Source organism: Perca fluviatilis, chromosome 1, assembly GCF_010015445.1.
Source record: "Perca fluviatilis chromosome 1, GENO_Pfluv_1.0, whole genome shotgun sequence".
Taxonomy (NCBI): domain Eukaryota; kingdom Metazoa; phylum Chordata; class Actinopteri; order Perciformes; family Percidae; genus Perca; species Perca fluviatilis.
Window position 1 is genome coordinate 10,933,197 of NC_053112.1, and position 19,439 is coordinate 10,952,635.

The window sequence follows — 19,439 nt, forward strand, 5'->3', positions numbered from 1 at the left end:
TGAAACATGCGGCGACACACTATAAAAGAGCCTTTCTTTTGATTTTTCAAGAATCGGTTTAGGAATCGGAATTGTTTTAAAAGTACCGGTTCGGCATCGGAATTGGAAAAATCCAAACGATATCCAACCCTATTTACAAGTCGGATTTTCATTGTTTTCACTAGCTCTATCCAGGTTAGCCATTGTTAGCAATGCCAGTTTATAGCAACGCATTACACGTTTTTCGTGCAATCAAACAGTTTAACAAAATGTCCACAGATAGAAGTTGGACAGGACTGTGTGTACGACTGATTTAGTGAGACACAAACAAGACAGAAGTGCTAATAACTGTATGTTACTACAGATTTCACTACTGATGCATGAAGCAGCCATGTTGGATTTTTAGCTCGGGGTACTCGGAGGTTGTCCGAGTTCCAGGTTAGGAAATCCGAGGTCAGGGGGCGTGTTTCCGACTTTGACCTTGGAAAATCCGACATTCGAGTACAAATGGAAACGCACTATATTAGTGCATAGTTAATAATGCGAGTTATACTCAAAGTTAATCCAAACCTTCTATCCAAACAGAATTATTCTCAGTGGCCAGTGTAATAGTTAATAGGAACTTTTGAGATTTTGTGTGGCCTGCGCAGAGCCTAAAAAGTCTTCTCTGTTACTTGTGGATAAGCTAAATCCAGCACAGGAGTAAAACAGTTTAAAGAGCCAGAAACAAAACGTGTAAATCCTCAACTGTTGAGGTAACTCAGTCGGTTAGAAAGTGAGTTGCTGAGATGTCGGGGACACACCTGCACACAAAGTACTCATGGGCACGTCACGTGTGCACAGCACACTGCATATTGCCCCAGATACCAACCAGTACTCTTATGCTAGAATACCCTCTGAGCTGACCCCAAATTTGCTCTAGTTTGATGTAATTTGATTGAACTAAATTGAATTTGAATCAACATATGTACCATGTAAGTACAATAACAACTGAAATACAACTGCATTTTCAACACATGGCTTTTCTATTAGACAGGGCCACAAGATTAGGTAACAATGCCGTCTTAATATCCTATTAGTTAAGTTAGTATTGTGATTAAGTGGTGAATTTTCTCAAGTCGACTTGCTAGAGAGTGAACGTGCGGCTTTCAGGGCCCCTGGAGGTCTTGATTTGTAAAAATTCTCTTCAGTAAAGTCAAAACAAAACCTCTGATTGAAGAGAAAAGCCAAAATCGGTGTCAAGAAGCAAATGAGTCAATGGGAAATTTTGAGAGAAACAACCCCACTGTCATGAAATTGATGCTTAAAACGATAAATTGATGCTTAAAAAATGAAGCAAGTAGCTGATTGATGAATATTACTGATCGGAAAAAAACACTCTGACTCCCTCAGTGTGTGTGTGTGTGTGTGTGCGTGCGTGCATGCGTGCGTGTGTGTGTGTGTCAAGAGTGACGTTTAGTTTACAACTCTGGCTGTACATTTTCACAGGAAGAGGAGAGGAAACAGGATAAAGACAGGAAGGATGGAGCTGGACAGGACAGGGTGGGATTGAGAGAAACCCCACAGGAATAGAGACAAATGGGTGGGAGAGGAAGGAAAGCTGTAAAGAGAGAACATGCCGACCGTACTGGAGGATGTGCTGAGCATGCATGTTTTTTTTTTATTTTTCCCAGCAACACTCATACTACATCGATCCACTCTGTCCATCCATGTGGATCCTTTACTGATTCATTTTTAATGAGAGCTCTATGATGTCCAGATGATTCATCACCCCTCTGTCAGATTTTCATTTCCTTTGATTGGCAAACGGATAAAACTGAGTTTTCTAGTTCTAGGTTTCTAGGTCTGTGTTGAGGAAGGTTTGGAAATCCTCATCATCAAAGGTTTTTCACAAGATCATAAAAATATCGAATTTTAACATTAAAACAACGTCTATGGTCATCTTTGTTTGACCATAAAAAAGCCTTTTCAGAGCTTTCAACTGCAACTGTTGATTGGCTATTTTAATTTATTTGGCAAATGATTGTTTCCTAGGTCAAGAATATAACTCTCACAGTCCAAATAAAAGTTGTTAAATAGGGCAAACCCTTTATATACCACTTTGGCTTTCTATACCACATTGGAAGTGTAAACAACACCCATTAAGTCTCATTACAAAGACAGAAATAGAATGCATATATTTCATGAAAATTCATTCTTAAATTGGGAAACAGCAGTTGATAAAACTATTTCACTAAGTCCATTTAGATGCTGTTCTGGACCTTTCAATCGCATTACGCAACCTTAGATGGCGGTTGCTCAGTTGTCATGAAATTGTACTTTAAGTGTGTGTGTGTGTATTATTTGACTAGAACTCCCCCCCTCTGCTACTAGTTTACTATATCTATACTTGGACAACGTGTATACAAAGAGTTAAATGCAGTCCTTTGGTTTCATCTTACTGCAATTTACTGCAAACTCAGGCAGTGACTGCAAAGACATTGCCATGGCAACTAATCTTGTACAGATGTGTACCAGTAACTCCTCTTCTTTCCTAACAAATCCATTTCTCCAAAATTAACAGCCAGTTTTCCTCCCTTATTTTCTTCCTCTGAAACCTTCACTTTAAGACACCTTCAACCCGACACTAAAACATTCTTATTGAACTAGATTTGATTGATGGAGGTTGTGGTTTGAAGACCAACTTTTACAAGGTGGAACAGGAAAGAACTTATAGGCTGTAGTTGAATAATGCAGTCAACCAGTGGACGATGCTGTTATTTATATAGTTAATAAGTATCATACATAACCATAAATGTATATAGTATTGAACTGGTTGCAGTGGTGGAAAGTAACTAAGTAGATATACTACTGTACTGTACTTAAGTACAATTTTAAGGTAAGCTACTTGTACTTACATTTTGGAGGCAAGTATTGTACTTTTTACTCCACTACATTTATTTGATAACATTAGTTATAGTTACTTTGCAGATTCTGATTCTTAACACAAAATTACTAATACTTTATGACATAGTATTGTAGGTTAAGATACCCAGCAGTAGCCTATAAAGCAATTACAATTAGCCCCATTTTTACCAGCTACACCATACAAGTGATGAACACATTATAATTCAGTGATCGCCTATCATATATATGATTATGAAATAGGCAATTCTGCATATTTAATACTTTTACTTTCAGTACTTTAGTATGATTTGATGCTAAAAGGCTACTTTTGTACTTTGTTATTTTAAATACAGGGCTTTTACTGACAATTACATTGTAGAATTGCTCATTCAACTTAGGTAAAGATCTGAATACTTCCTCCTCCACAGAATAACTAACTATATGCAGACTGCTATATGTCACTGGTGACCTTTGAGCTCCGTCTGCGAAGTGCGCATGCGCTCGGAGTGAAGAGGAAGTGAACACCATGTCGATAGAAGACCCATTTTTCGTTGTGAAGGGGTAAGAAATGTACATATTCAGACCTATAACTCAGAAACATCTCAAGCTAATTCAAGCAATTACATATTCACATCTTAACTCGACACTGAGTTATTGTTTTCCTGAGAAAAGACGAAGTTACATTAGCGAAGTTTAAGGCTAAGGCTAGCTGCAACGTTAGCTAGCTAACTAGCATCAGCGCTACATGCTGCGCCGAGGCGGTCAGTTTGTTGATGTTTGTTTTAAATTAACAAGAGTCGGAACGCACACTGAGTAATACCTCCGACTTGTTTCATCCGGCACTCAGTGAAAACACGTGGGCGGCTTTGGGACTCCGCTGTCAGGCAGTTTGCAAGGCGCTGCGAAGTTTAGGGAGGGATGCGAAATGCAGCTTCTGTGTTTGTTTTGGTTAAGGGGCGTAGCAGCGGAGTTCAGCTTAAGAAACAGCCAGGTGTGTTGGTGAAGGGTGAAGTCAACTAGCTAACAGTTTTGTGTGTGTGTGTGTGTGTGTGTGTGTGTGTGTGTGTGTGTGTGTGTGTGTGTGTGTGTGTGTGTGTGTATAACCAGGGAGGTGCAGAAGGCACTCTCCCGTGCTCGGGGCCTGTTTGATAGATGGGAGGAACTGTTGCAAGATGGGACACAGGTGAGCAGCCCTCCAACTTACTACCTCAGCAATATCACTGCACAAATCACTGTCACTGAAGTCACTGAGAGTCATGGTTTTCTTTCCAACCTACCACACCGTCCTGCCTGACACTCACCACACCCTAACCAAAAGCCAGAGGGCAGGATTATAAGCCTAGGTCTTTCGTGGCTAAGAATGCTCAACACAAATGTATTCACTAAAAAAAACACACTGCAAATACATGAAACGCAAGGTAATACACACATTGAAGGACTGTCTTGTCAACTGCGCATTCTACTGTACATCACAATAAAACTCCCAAACTCAAACAGCCTTACCTAAAGCAACATACCAACCATCTACTGCACTGAAAGAATTGTCCGTATTCCAAAAATTGTTTCTGGTAATTGATTCATCTTTATAAATTCTTTATAAATCCCTTTGAGATAATTGGGGTAAACAAAAAGAGGACACACTTCTGTAGTTTTAGTGTAGTTTGAAATCTGGTTTTAGATTTTAATATCCGCTAAAACTTTGTTGGAAATAATAAGTAATAAAAGAAGGAAAAACTTAAAAAGCAATGGTATTTGTTAACGTTGACAACGAGTAAGTAGTGCTGTGGGACTGCTGCTTTTATTGGAACCAGAGTCATATCCATGGTGCAAAATTAACTTTTTTTTGATTACCATTGTTTTTTTGGCCGATGAGGGAAGCAAATATTGCCGCCACATGCATATTTTACCAGCATTCGGCTGGTGGATGGTGCTAATTTTTTACCTATTTACTAGGGCTGTGTATTGGAAAGAATCTGGCGAGACGATACGTATCACAATACATGGGTCATGATTCGGTATATTGGAATTTATTTCGATACTGTGCGTAAGGCGATACATCGGGATTTTTTTAAAGTATAATTTTATAAAAACTAATATTTAAAAAAAAAAGACATGATGATCATAAAAGTCAAAGAAGTTTACTTTAGGTAAACAATTCAGTACACAGAAAATCAAACTGCCAGTTTGGGATTGAGGTTCTTAGTGAGCTAATGTTTATATGCTAAAGTAGGCCAAAGTTCAGCCATTGCTACATTGTTAGCTTCTAGCAAAAAGTCAGACACTGCTAGGCACTGTTAGGCAACACCCCTACTATTTACAGTGGCTATATGTAACTTTCCGTTTGTGTTGATTCTAGCCACAGTGTTTTTACCCCACCTGCCGTTGTAAAGGTCTTTTCTTTACGGTGCTGTATTGCTTCCGCTAAATGAAAGGAGGGTGTAATTTAATGTAGTTTACTGACGTACAACCACATCGCGCATTGTGTAAAATTATTTTATGAATGAAATACAGTGTTTCCTGTAGGATTTTCTGTAGCAGTGGGGGCCCGCCGCCAAATGTTTTACGTATTTAAACGGAACTGACACTTCGCAGCGACACAAACAAATATATTTATATACACACAATGAGGCATATTTTCATTTCATTTTGATTGAACTGTATTTTTGAGGAACTGTAGGTCTACAACATGAATTTTACAAGAACTTCTTTATATGGAAACCAAAACCCAAAGTTGGCTATAGTATGAAACCATTTATAATGAAACTAATTGCATATTTGCCTCAGTGGCAAAGTTGGCAGCCTTGCTGTGTGCATTTGATTTTTCTTGGCTTTTGGAAAAATAACTCCAAGGCTCGGTTATAGGGGCATTCAGAAAGAGGTGGCCCATTAATGCTGAGTAGCATACATGCTGCTACATGGTACCCCTGTGGCCTGGACGGTCATTTTGACCGTTTTTGAAATTTATATGTGTAATAACTAAATAAAAAAATACAATCCTGCATACCTGACTTTTCCTAAAATAGTCTGTATTTTCACTTAAAATTTGAATTTAAAAAAGTTTTTAGGCTATATACATTACACAAAAGGCAAAGAAAATACAATCACTTTTACCTATTTTGGCCATTTTTGTTTTTAATCTTTTGCGTGGTTGAAGATGCATCTTGGTTGCTTAGTAATAATCATAGTCTCTGTCAGAGAAACGTAACTAGCGGTCTCGAGTAACAAGTGTGGGCATTAAGGGCATTAAGGTGGTAGCCTAAGTGGGCAGAAGAGAGATAGAGAAAGAGGAAGCCGACGTGTTGTAGATGCAACTGGAGCAGAGTTAGTGGTTATTCATGTTATAACGTCGGCCCTGGAGGTAACCAGTCTCTCCTGGTTTTCTGATCACGGTCGGAAACGAAGCGATCAGGAGAGATTTACCCACTGAACATTTTAACAGCTTATTAACGTGCGCTTGTTGCCCCTTGTGCGCTGATGCGCTCATCTGTTGACATTTCCGAATGCCTTCCTACAGTTGCTTAACAAAAAAGGGCTTTCCACACAAACAAACGTAGCCTACATGTGTCATTAGTATGAGGAAAAAAAATGAGATTTTAACTGTGTCGGGCTCGGACACAAATTTCTTAATGCCTGTGGGGCTCGGGTCGGGTTCGGTCACGGCTCTGTCGGATGCGGGCTGGCTCGGACAGAAAAATTCGGCCCGATCCGGACTGGGCATCACCGATGGGCTGAAGGCAAAGCCAGAATCGGTGCGCACCGCAGCAGACACCAAAACGGAGGCAGTGCCAGTTAGGTTAGGTTAGGTTATAAATGTTAAAATAACATAGCCTACTTTTAATTGTTATTTGGCTGGAATTATGTTGAATGAATTTACCCCAATATGTTTCGGGACATGAATGTATGAAATAATCACGGTTTAGCCTACTATGCCATGATATGATATCAAGGGCGTTGTATTGAATCAACAGCCACGTGCAATTTAGCTAGCAGGGGAAGGTGAAACTAAAAATGTGCAAGCACTATAGACTAATACAGGCTTAAATGAACTGACAATATAAGTTAGGCTATACCACTTACAGTTCTCAAGGATGCGCACATGCCAATCTCAACCGGGTCCTCCTCCGGACAGCATGTCTCTTTTTTTCTTTCTCCCTTTTCTCTGAGTGGAACGCATGCCCACTCGCGTTGTGAAGCGCGTGTCTGCGCTATTCTGCGTCTCTCTAACAATCACTGCTGATAGACGGCTTTTTTCTGATACCGTGGCGGGAGAAATCTAACCGTGGCGGACCGCCACTTGCCAATCAACGTAGAGGAAACACTGAAATAGACATATTACATACCTGAGGGCCAATTTGGGGCTGGTGTTGAATCATTTACAATCCGAGATTGACTCGGGTTTCGCCCGTCGTCTGTCACTTTCCCTTTTAGCTTTTAGTTGTTCTTTGTTTAATTTACTTATTTTTTTTTTACTGTGATGGCCCTGCCCCAGTATCAGCCATAACTACAACAGATAACTTCTCAAATAAAATTTTAATATAATTAGGCCTATATAAAGAAATCTCCTGCTACCTTTTACCTGGATACATTGGCTTTTCCGATGTTACGCCAAAATCTGTGACCCATCAGAATGTGTGCTCTGTAGAGTCGAAATCATTTTGGGACTCCATGGGAAAAATTGGACTTGGGCTAAGGCATTAATAAAAACTATATAAAAATAGTGTTCAGGTCATTTGTGATCATCAGATGAAAAATGACTACTTAAAAGTTACATGTAGTAACTTTAAAACCAATAAAATAGCATGACAAGGCTCTTTTCTGGCCTGCATGGAAATAAACAATCTTCTAAGGCTGCTGCTGCTTTTGTAATATTCGCGTTCTAGTTCAACGTTACAGTTTTGATGCCCATGTGTGTGTAAGCTTGAGAGGATGCATCACTCACCTGTTATAGCTATCAAAAAACGCGTTACTCTAATGACTATGACGATGTGCATTTTCAACAAATCTTTAATCACGCTGTGTTTTTCCATCATCGTCCAGTTGACTAAAATGCGCTCAAACATGCCAGTCCTTACTACGATGACTCAAGCCCCACATGTAAACCAGTTCTGACAGCATGCTTATTACAGCCTGCTTTCAGACCTCTGAATCACCACCCACCTCTCCAACATTTAGTAAGCAAGAAACTGTAAAAAGGACACTGCTTGCCTGTTAAATTGTGTGCTTGGAATGAAAATCTGCTTGCACAGAGACCGAGTAGAATGTTTCGTAGCGTGTGTATAGTTAGCGAGTTTCTGTTGGTTTCTGTGGTCTCTCAGGTAAGCCGCGACGAGCTGGACTGGAGTACCAATGAGCTGAGGAACTGCCTGAGGGCCATAGACTGGGACCTGGAGGACCTCAGTGAAACCATCAGTATCCTTTTGAACAGGAAAATCTCTTTCCCCCGCATCCACACGAACCCACGTCCTCACATGACCTGCAGTATTTTTCACAACAAACAATGCTTTGTGTCACTCTCTCACCCTCTCCTCCGTTTTACCTCTCCACTTATTCAGTGATGTATTAACCTACTGAAGACCAGACATATTGTTTCTTGCGTGATCAAGCAAATGTCAGAAATATAAAAACAGATCCTGTGAGTAGGTAGGGAAATGTCAGAAAACATTATTATCAGTAGAGCGGAATCTTCAGGCAGAGGAGGGAACCCAACCTGCTTTAATTTAATGTTTGAACTTTTTATTGGGCTGTGACTCATGATGTCTGTGGTTATTGTGTTAGCATAATTCAGTTACACAGGGAGTGATAGTACCCTGAGCAGTTTAAAAAAACCTAACATCCAAAGTAGGAACTAACGGCAGAGAACAGTGAACATGGCCTCAAAAATGATAGGGAAGCCACAAAAGCACTTAAGCAGTATTTATGAGGAGCGCATTACAAACAAAGCTGAGAAAATGATTAGTGACCCCCCTCCCATCCATTACACAACCGAACACAGAATTTGAACTCCTACCCTCAGGGAGTACCAACAGCAAATAGAAACATCTTTAAGAAATCCTTCATCCCCAATGCTGTGAAGGTGCTAAATAACACTGGGAACCGTACTTAAGAATGGAACGTAGGGCGAGGCGGACTTCCTGGTTGCAGGTTTTATGCACAGCAAGCACTTTTTAGTAGGCTATATTTATCTGTTTATTTACTTCTTTACTTTTGTAAATGTAACCTTTTGTAAAGTCACTTTTCATGAAATCTTTTGTCTGTTTTGTCCGTCTTGCCGTCCTGGCTAATGTACTGTTTGTAATGTCCTGTCTGCTCTTGTGTTCTTGGTGAAAACACAAATGTTCACATCTGTGGACAATAAAGTTTTTTCGTATTCGTAACTTACAAAACTTCACCAGCCACTGTGACACCTCCTTTTAACTGGATGTGTGTTAAATTCCAGAAGGATGACAATATTAAAAATGCTGTTTCCTTGTAAATGTAACAGACAGATAAAGAGAGGTAGTCAGATTACATTATGAACATATTTCCTGATAAACTTTCTCTACTTTTTGTTAGTATTTTCTTTTTCAAATCTATTTGTCTCCTTACTCGTTATTATCTGTTGTTAGTGAATGCATCAACAAGTTTTTGTTGAAAGTGCTGCAGAGTTGTAACGGTTAGTACACGGAGAGTCGTTGCACATGTTGAGGTGTGTGTGTGTGTGTGTGTGTGTGTGTGTGTGTGTGTTATTGTGTGTGTGTTATTGTGTGTGTGTGTTATTGTGTAGGGTCCTTAGCTTGGCTCAGGTATTGTGGAGTCGAACCCCGGGAAGTTCCGACTTGGCGACATTGAACTTCAGGAGAGGAGAGACTTTGTGGAGCGAACCAGGAAATCGGTCCAGGTAAACTTCATCTTCGACTTCATTTTTTTAATGTATCTACTACGGCTGCAGGGTATGAGGAAAATATGCGATAGAGTTGTTGACTATCACGATAACGATTTAACTTGCGATAAATAAACCGATATTAAAGTGTACTCTGTTCTGCATTTCTGCTGCTCTTAGTATCCTGCTAAAATACAACAATTTGCTTGTTGAATTTAAAACAAATGAAAGGAAATAATTTCCAACATTCTTATAATGAACAAATTGAGTATATAAGCCACCACTAAAAAACAAGAATGACGTTACATTTTAAACTCCAGGAAATGAGTAGGGGAAAATGCAACGCTACCAAGCCCCGACGTGCAGTTACATTTTTCGAGAGGTGCACGTCATGCTATGGCGTGGGGTCGTGTCTCCACGTACCTACAAACGTAGCCACGGAGTAGATTTTACGCAAAAGCATAAATCGAGCCTAACTTGTGTGTTTTCACTGTGTTTGTATCGTAAGGAGACCTATAATTGAATAGCCATCAATACCTGTCGGCTCGTTGAATGCTCTGCAGCTGTTCAGCTCCTGACTGGGCTGAACTGTAATCCTGTAGGCACGATGGAAAATATGAGTCGGTTTGTAACACGTGGGCCTTTCAGGCAAAAGGTATTGTCCTGAAAATAGACCCGAAGAGAATTGAGTCATCCGAGCCAAACAAAGACCTTTACCGACCGGGAACAAAAGGCTTCCTGACATTTTGATTTGCCGGCGGGCAAAAGTTTGCACCGACTTGGGGTTTTTAAAAGTGATTTTTTTGTTGTTGTTGTTGTTGCTGCTGCAATTGTGATACATTGTAGAGTGAGAGATTATAAATTGTGTGTGTTTGTGTTTGTGTGTGTGCAGGACATGAAGGATCAGTTATCCAGCCCTTCTGCCGTGGCTCAGGCAGAGAAGAAGAACAGAGCGGTTGGTTGATGTTTAAACGCACAAAAGCACCACATAAAGAGATGCATACTACTTTGCTGGGTAAAATCTAATGAGCATGGTCTGGGTTATGTAACTCTCAGAAATGTGAGGTACATCCTGAACCACCACTTTTCAGTTTTTTCCAAAAAAAAAAAAAAAAACATTAAGTGTTTCATAAACAAATAGTTAACATTTTGGCACTGGTATCACAATGATACCTTGGGGCGTCATGGCCTAGTCATAGTCTAAGACACATAACGGTTTAAACTGCAATATACCGGTTTCAGATCTGGACAGAGGCTCTTTGTCACTTCCTGTCTGCGTCTATGGAGTAGTCATTTAAAAAGCCCTACTAATTCAGAACCTTAATTTAACTTATCTTTCACACTCCAGCCGATGTGTCGGCAGATCGCTCTGACACATCTGAAAACAAATAATTGCAGCATCTTATGTTCCAGCAAACTGTCAAACTTGAGTTGTTCCAACCACTGGCCTGCTTTTGCAACTATACACACACTTTTTTTTTTTCTCTCCCTGCTAACCCCACATGCTTTTTTTTTTTTTGTGTGTGTGTGTGTGTGTGTGTGTGTGTGTGTGTGTGTGTGTGTGTGTGTGTGTGTGTGTGTGTGTGTGTGTTTGTATTTGTCCACAGGCTCTGCTGACTTCGTCGGGCCAGGACAGGTCAACGGGACTGGAGGCTCACCTGGTGTCTGCTAACTCCAAATACATCCAGGAGCAACAGGAACAACAGCAGGTAGAGGAGGAACGAGAAAAGGTGGATGGGGGATACCGAATAGCAGGGCAGAGGAAGAAAAGCAGCATTGGGAGGGCAAAAGGAAGCGAGAGAAGAAGTAGGGTTTGATCAAGAGAAGGGATGAAAGGAAGATAGAGAACAAGGGAGTGGAGGGAAGATAGAGAACAAGGGAGTGGAGGGAAGAGGGAGGAGAGAGATCTTATTCATCAGTTTTATATCCTCTCTTTTATTTCGCATTTTTAGTGCGATGAAGAATTCAACTTGGCATTTAGGAGGAGGATAAGTTTAAAAAAACTAAAGTCTCTCTACACTGCTAATGTAGTTTTTCAAACATTTGAAATTGTGTTGTGGGACTTTATCGCAGTTGTAAAAATGAGACTTAAAAAAACCCTCCCATTTGAGAGTATCCCAACTGTCAGACTGAAGCTTGAAAGTGTCCTAATGTTAGTTCCTATCGGGTTATGTTGATAGACGAGGAGGATGATTTGATCAAAGGATCACTTTGCAGAAGACTGTAGGATTCCTGCTCTGGTCCTTTGATCAGACGAGGCAGGTGTAAAGTTCACTGTCAGAGAGAGAGGGAGGCTGTTGGTTTCTATTTCCTGTGGTCTCGAATGATGAAAATAGTTCTTCACACATCCTGTGTCAGGTAGGGTTGTGGGTTTTACTGGAAATCGAATTTGATAAAAACTGTGCTTGTTCACTGATAGAAGAGTGTATTTCTGCTCTTGAGGAGTTCCATCAGCCCTGCCAACTGTGTTATGTGTGCTTGGGTGCACTCTTTAAAGCAAATTACAAAGTGCTGTGTAGTCAATAAAATGTTTAATGTTATCAATGCAACAATAGACATTAATTCAAATCATGTTTAGAGGGGAAAATTACCAGTTCTTTCAGAATAACATTGACATTTTTTTGGTAAATGAAAGCCTTAAAGCTGAGGATTAACAGCAACTATAATGTCTGTCTGTCTGTCTGTCTGTCTGTCTGTCTGTCTAGCTGATCATGGAGGAGCAGGATGAGCAGCTGGAGTTGGTGTCGGGCAGCATCAGAGTCCTCAAAGACATGTCGGGACGCATCGGAGACGAACTCGATGAGCAGGCTGTGTGAGTGTACACACACGCATAACGCCACACAAACAATTGTCGATTGAGTGTACAAAACAGATTTGAGTCATCATGTGTCAATATTTCTCTGGTCAAGAAGACACAGCTACAACATGTAAAAACTCCCCTTCCAGTTTCCTTTTTTTCCCCTAATTTTAATCCATTTAATGGACTGTGCAGTCTTTTTTTTTATTTATTTTTTTTATTTCCAGTGACCTAAAACATCAACGGTAAACATCAAGTTTGGTCAAGTTTCGGTGTCAGTCCCTCCATAGAGCGGAAACGATTAGTCAATAAAAAGAAACTTAATCAGCAGTTCTTTTTAATATCATTCACTTGCATTGTGCGTCCTGCCACCTTCAGCTGAAAGCAAAACCCCTTTAGTCATTGTGTGGGAGATATCCGAAGGAATTCTAGGAAATGTTGCATTCATAATAACTGAAATAAAGTAGTTAATCAGAGTGTTGGAGTCTTAGTAAAAAAGAAAAGAAGGGGGAAAAAAAAAGGAAAAAAAAGGGGGGGGGGGATTTTTTTTTTTTTTTTTTTTTTGTTTAAATTCATTTCTTCAGAGGACAACAGTGGAGGGAGACCTGAACATCCCTGCCTTCTTAAAGTGATGGTTCGGAGTAATTCACCCTAGGGTCCTTTGCACCATGACCTCGAGCCAAACACCCACCCAGAAGCTTTTTTCACCTGGGTCTAACATTGGGAGAGTTAGCTAGAGTAGCGTTATCAGCTGAATAGCTTAGCGCAGGGGCTAACGGACCCACGTTTGTATCTTGTAAGTTACCCCACTAATAATGCCCGAAATGATACCAAACGTCTACAAGTAGTACAAATAGGTTATGCTCTCATAAAACGCCAGAAGTTTATGAACACTTGCCTGCTCTCTTCAGCTCTCTGCTGCTGCTGCTGCTACCTGCAGTTAGACAAGTGCTTAGGGCCGTCTACAAATTACTACACCAAAAAGCGTTACAACAAAAATATTTATTAATTCAATGATTAAATAAGGTAATGTCTCCAAACTTACCTCAATTATTACTTGTCTCCTGCTAGTTATACTACAGCACTTACTTAAAAAAAAAAAGTTAAATTAATAAATATTTTTGTTGCATCTCTTTTCGGTGTTGTAATTTGTAGACGGCCCTAAGCACTCGTCTTACTGCAGCAGCAACAACAGCAGAGAGCAGAAGCCAGCAGGCAAGTGTTATTTACATAAACTTCTGGTGTACTTACAAACTTTCCAATCCATCGTTTTATGAGAGCATAACCTATTTGTACTACTTGTAGACGTTTGGTATCATTTCGGGCATTATTAGTGGGGTAATTTACGAGCTTCTGGGGGGGTGTTTGGCTCGAGGTCATGGTGCAAAGGACCCTAGGGTGAATTACTCCGAACCATCACTTTAAGCTGTTCATTTATTTGGTCTACATGTCTAAAATGTCTAATGTTTCCTGTTACTGTTTAGTCAACAGAAGGCTGAGCGTCAGATCAGGTACACGCCTTCAGGAAATAAGACGAGAATTATTTTTTCTACTTACTGTAACATCATTTTCTTTCCTCTGCGTTCACATCAGCCGTGACTAAACACACAGGGCCGAGCAGGAGAAACACAGTTATTAGCATATGCTATGTGACTCACAGTCAGAGGTGGGTAGAGTAGCCAAAAATTGTACTCAAGTAAAAGTACTGTTACTTCAGAATAATATGACTCAAGTAAAAGTAAAAAGTAGTCATCCAAATAATTACTTGAGTAAGAGTAAAAAAAGTACTTGGTGAAAAAACTACTCAAGTACTGAGTAACTGTTGAGTAACGTCTGGTTTGTTTTTTTTAACACAAACATTCAATCAGACGGACAAAAATACAAAATAATCATCTTTAGGCAAATTATAGCCTAGTTCATCCAATCAATAAAATACATTTAAATTAATCAATTACAAAATAGCTTAAATTAAAATAATCCAGGTAAATTCAAATATTTAAAAAATAAAATAATACATAAAAAATAAATAAGCAGAAGTAACACAAATTTCCAAACCTTTATACTTTTTTTTTTGTTACCAGGCTATATAGATTTTAATGGGAGGGAATTACATATCGGCTATTTGTCGGCTTCTTGAGCCGTGTGTCGCCAATGCGCACAGCGGTTTGAATTATGTTTTTTATATATTTTATTTGCTCTCACGATCGCTTCCACTGCCAGGGTTGCAACTGAAATAAAAGGCTAAAGCAACGGCAGTTTATGGAAAGCACAAGTGTAATTATGGTCAGATGTTGTGCCTGACCGATGGGGAAGTGATATTGATAAGCGTTGTGATGTAGGCTAGCCTACGCATCTACAGCGTCGCCAATTTTTTATTTTTTTTTCCTGTTTTAGGAAGCAGCGACTGTATTGCGTTTTGTCTGTAAAACCGTGTCTGTGTTCTTCTTATTTATGTAGAATTCTAGTTTGCTCTTCTTATGTAAAATATGTGGCTATTGGTCATGTTGTGCAAACATCGCCTCTTTTATGTGAACACGCGCCACTAGATTGGGAAACCCTGATGGTTGATTGAACTAGTTGTTAACCACCGTTATATATGTCAGTGGTCGTGACACAGCTCGCAGGACCGCGGTTGTTAGGTTAGGTGAAGCCGGGGAACTGAAAGAGATCCAGGACATGTTGTAAAGCTAACCCGTCCCGCCGATGAGATCGAGTACGGTCACGTGGCGAGACTGCACAACTACGTTTGATTGGTGAAACACAGTCACGTGGTAGAGCCTTTAGCGGAAGTCTCTCTCTCTGTCAAAGTAAAACATTAAAATGAGGCGTACGCGGGGGGATGAAAACAATGACGCGTAGAATACCAAAGAGGTCAAAAGAAAAGTAACGAGCTCATTGTAGCCTAATGTAGCGGAGCAAGAGTACAGTTTCTTCTTCACAAATCTACTCAAGTAAAAGCAAAAAGTATAGTGATTTAAAACTACTCCTGGAAGTATAATTGTTTCAAAAACTTACTCAAGTAAATGTAACGGAGTAAATGTTACTACCCACTTCTGCTCACAGTAAGTCACGTTAGTGTTGCAATAAAATTAATTTAATTTTCAAACGGTCTGACCTTTTTTCACCCCATCATCTCTTATCCTTTAGAATTTTTTTTTTTTTGGTTTTTCTACATCATTCGGAGCCCCAGGCCACATTTTATTTCTCCCCTCATAATGTCCCGTCCATCTGTAAAATGCCTGCAACGGCCAAGGGTACGAAGGCTTCGTCACATTAATTGGTTTTAGTGGTTGGATAGATATTCAAGTACATGGTGTCTGATAGGGGTGAGGGAAAAAGCATAGTATCGCAATACTGTATCGATACAAGGACACCAAGTATCAATCTTCTATCACATAAACTGCACACGAGAACTCAATGAAACGCAGTTGCTCTTTTGGCCCTGTAGTAGCGCCGGGACGATGTGCTTTTGATTCTCGATTCGATTCGTTCACGATACGCGGGTGCTGATTGGATCTGCATTGTGATTTTCATTTATTGTGAGTCTAGAAGTATTGCGATCCGATAGCATTGAGTATTGCGATTTTCTTTTCCCTCTTTAAGAAAAACAAAAGTTGATTAATACACTGCTAAAGACAATATATCCTGAGACGTTTCTGAAAACTTGTTTTCTAAGAAGAATGCACATCACATGTCCGTCAGTCAGTCTGACATTTATTTCATCTGTAAAGAAGTACATACCATGGATTTTCTGCATTTGCTTGCTGGAAACGGATGTGATGTAGTCGCCGTCAGCGGTACCGTATGAACAGAAAATATTTAGGTGACTCATTGGTAAACCAAAAAAAATATTGATTCTAGGGAAAATAATTGATTTAAAAATCGTCGGGGGGGAAAAACCATTACAATTCATACGATGGCCCGATTCTCTCACACACACACAACACACACACACACACACACACACACACACACACACACACACACACACACACACACACACACCTCTACTAGATGGTGCAGTTGAGTTCTTTGAAGTGAGATGAACAAATTGAAATTAAATTTATCTTTTTAGATAAAACCGATGTTGTCAGTTTCCGAATTAATTTGACTTGGCCAAAAAATGTGTAATAAAAGGTAATAAATTGCAATATATCGCAAGATCTTTAATATTGCAAAAATCTGGTATTGTGACAAAAGTATGGTGATAATATCGTATGGTGGGGCAACGCAAACACTAGGGGCGGGCCTAGTGTTTGCGTTGATTAACCAATGTTGGCCCCAAATGAATGTGAATGAAATGCATTCACAACAGCGTTTGATGCTTTTGCTGAAAAGTGCCCACAGTGAAGTTTTCCACTTTGTTTAAACGACCGTGTGCCTCTCTTGGTGTTCAGTATGTTGGGGGATTTTGGCGACGAGATGGACCAGACATCGTCCCGTATGGACTCGGTCCTCAAGAAGCTGGAGAAGGTGTCTCACATGACCAGCAGTAAGTTCACACACACACACACACACACTTTTTTTTTTTTTTTTTGCTAACCACTGCGAATTGTAATTTGTATTCATGAGTAAGTGGCCGCTGGCAACACAAACACACTGGGAAAAGCAAAGAGAGTGGATTCAAACCTTTAAATTAACTCCATAAATGAAATCTGAAGTTTGCGAGGGATCAGAAGCAGAACTGTGTAAAGGAAGAAAAAAAAAACAGCTGAGTTTGTGCTGAAAAAATTTGATGACGCCATGCATCGGGGTAAACGTTAATGATTTTAATTAGTCATTGGAATGCTCAATCTGTACAGTTTGGCCAAAAAACAATTACTTCCACAGTCCCTTGTGCTGACGCTGCTATTTTTTCCGGCCGAGTACTACGATGCGTCTAGTTTCCACTTGTGCAATTAAACAGTTTATAATATAGATATTCACACGAACTTCAAGTGAACCTTGAGTGGAGAATTTCTGTCACAGAACATCCAGATCACTGCTTGATTAGTAGCTGTCCTGTTGTGTAATTGAACACTGCTCTGTTTCCGCTCGTCTGCCCTCACTGAATGTTTATTTTGGCTTTGAGGAATAGTTTGACAGTTTGGGAAATAGGCTTAGTCCCCTTTTGCCAATAGGTAGGTGAGAACATCGCTACTGCTCTACTGTGTGTACGCTAAATATGAAGCGTGACTGGTTAGCTTAGCACAAAGACTGGATGCAAGGGTAATAGGCTGTGATAGGCTAATGCCTTCTCCTTATCAAAACGCATTAAAATGCTTGCTAGGGATAACTTGTGGTCGTGTTTATGTTTTAACGTCCGAAAATTCCAGACGTATATTTCGGACTCTGTGTGCCTGGCTGCATTGCATCTAAATATCCCCGCTGTGCTCTTCAGGTCGGAGGCAGTGGTGTGCTATCGGCGTGCTGGTCACCGTTATGATCGTGGTCCTCATCCTCTTCTTCGCTCTCTGATGCCGGTGACCTCTGACCTCTCGACTACGTTCACCGACTCCCGCCTGATAGGACGAACGGATGGATGGATGGATGGATGGACGGACAGAAACCGGAAGAAGGACGTGTCTCCTCCTCCTCCTCCCCCGCCCCCCCCCTCCTCCCGTCCCTTTCCTTTCCGCCCATTGAGGAGAAACTGATGACCTGCAGAGAGGAGTTAAGAGACAAATATCCTCCTTCTCTCTGCTTTTAATGATTCAAGTGAGAAAAAGAAAAAAAAAAACTTGAGCGGAGGAGCTTAACACAGCAGAAACCCCGGTGGTATTGTCAATTCCACATTGGTGCATTTCGGTTATTGTTTGAAAGAAGGGTACTCAACGGGGGGGGGGCTCGGAATTGGAGGCCGCTGCTGTCGGGTTAAAAACACAAACGTGCACGTTTATGACCAGGTGCATCAGAGTTTGAAAGGTACACCCCAACAGCTGTCCAGTGGCAGTAACAGCTGTTAACGTTAATACATCAGCTAACACCAACAGCACTTGAACGCTCGAGTTGTAGTTCCCTTTCTTCCAAACTACAAAACAGTCTTGTCTCCATCACCATTCATAACTTTTGAATGACGCTGAACTGAGATTAACCACAAACGTGACTTATTTGGTAAGTAAGTAGTTCTAAAAAAAAAAAACGTTTCTTTTTAAAGGTGCCTTACAGGAGGAGTGAAAGGAAAGACAAAAATAAAATGTCACTCGAGCAGCTATTGTGACATTTATTTTATTTCCGTTGGCTGGTAAAACCTGGTTCCTGGCAGAGTAACCAGCCAGAACGTAGTTTTTGGACACTGATGAATGTAGATGTATTAACTGTTCAGTGGAGAAAGGTGCAGTTATTTGTGTTTTTAAGCAGACAGGAGCAGCGTGGGAGGGAGGAGATGGTGTTGCCTTAAATCTATTTTTATATTGTGAAAATGTGCACTATGGTTTCTGCGCGTACACGGGAATAACGGTGGGAAATTACCAACAAGTACTAGTCATCAGGAGAGTGGGCCAAAAGTCTGCAGGTTTTCCCTTCCAGTCCAACACAACAGCAGCTGATTTAACCGATGACCACGCTTTTAGCTGGGGGGGAGTTTTAGTCACCTCTGGAAATCAGCTGCTGCGGTGTTTGTCGTCAAAACAAAAAAAACACGTCGACTCCTAGACGAGCGCGGCGCGGCGCTGCTCCTGCCTGACACCAGCGGCTGGGCGCTCTGTCAGAGTCCCCCGGCGCTCTGGCCAGCCTACAGAAAACGCTCCCATTTCCCGCCCCGATTGAGATGCGTCTCGGTGAGGGGAAGTCAGGCCTGCAGCCGGCCACCTTCTCCACCCCCCCCGCCCCCCCCTTCCCCCCTCCCTGCAGGTGGCTCAGCGCCCGATTGGCTGAGTGCTTTTGTTACCCACACCGAGAGACAACCTTGGCTCGGAGCGGATGGGTTTCGACTGCTTC

The 19,439-nt window shown here is 40.8% G+C and overlaps 1 protein-coding gene across 1 annotated transcript; it reads left to right on the top strand.

Moving 5' to 3' along the window:
• The first annotated feature begins 3,353 nt into the window (after positions 1-3,353).
• Positions 3,354-19,035, top strand: LOC120570847 (syntaxin-10). Its single transcript, XM_039819474.1, has 9 exons — positions 3,354-3,426; positions 3,973-4,048; positions 8,181-8,274; positions 9,648-9,742; positions 10,617-10,679; positions 11,332-11,433; positions 12,430-12,536; positions 16,919-17,013; positions 17,902-19,035. The coding sequence occupies exons 1-9, from the start codon at positions 3,392-3,394 to the stop codon at positions 17,976-17,978; spliced, it is 744 nt and encodes a 247-aa protein (XP_039675408.1). The 5' UTR covers positions 3,354-3,391; the 3' UTR covers positions 17,979-19,035.
• Positions 19,036-19,439: the final 404 nt, after the last annotated feature.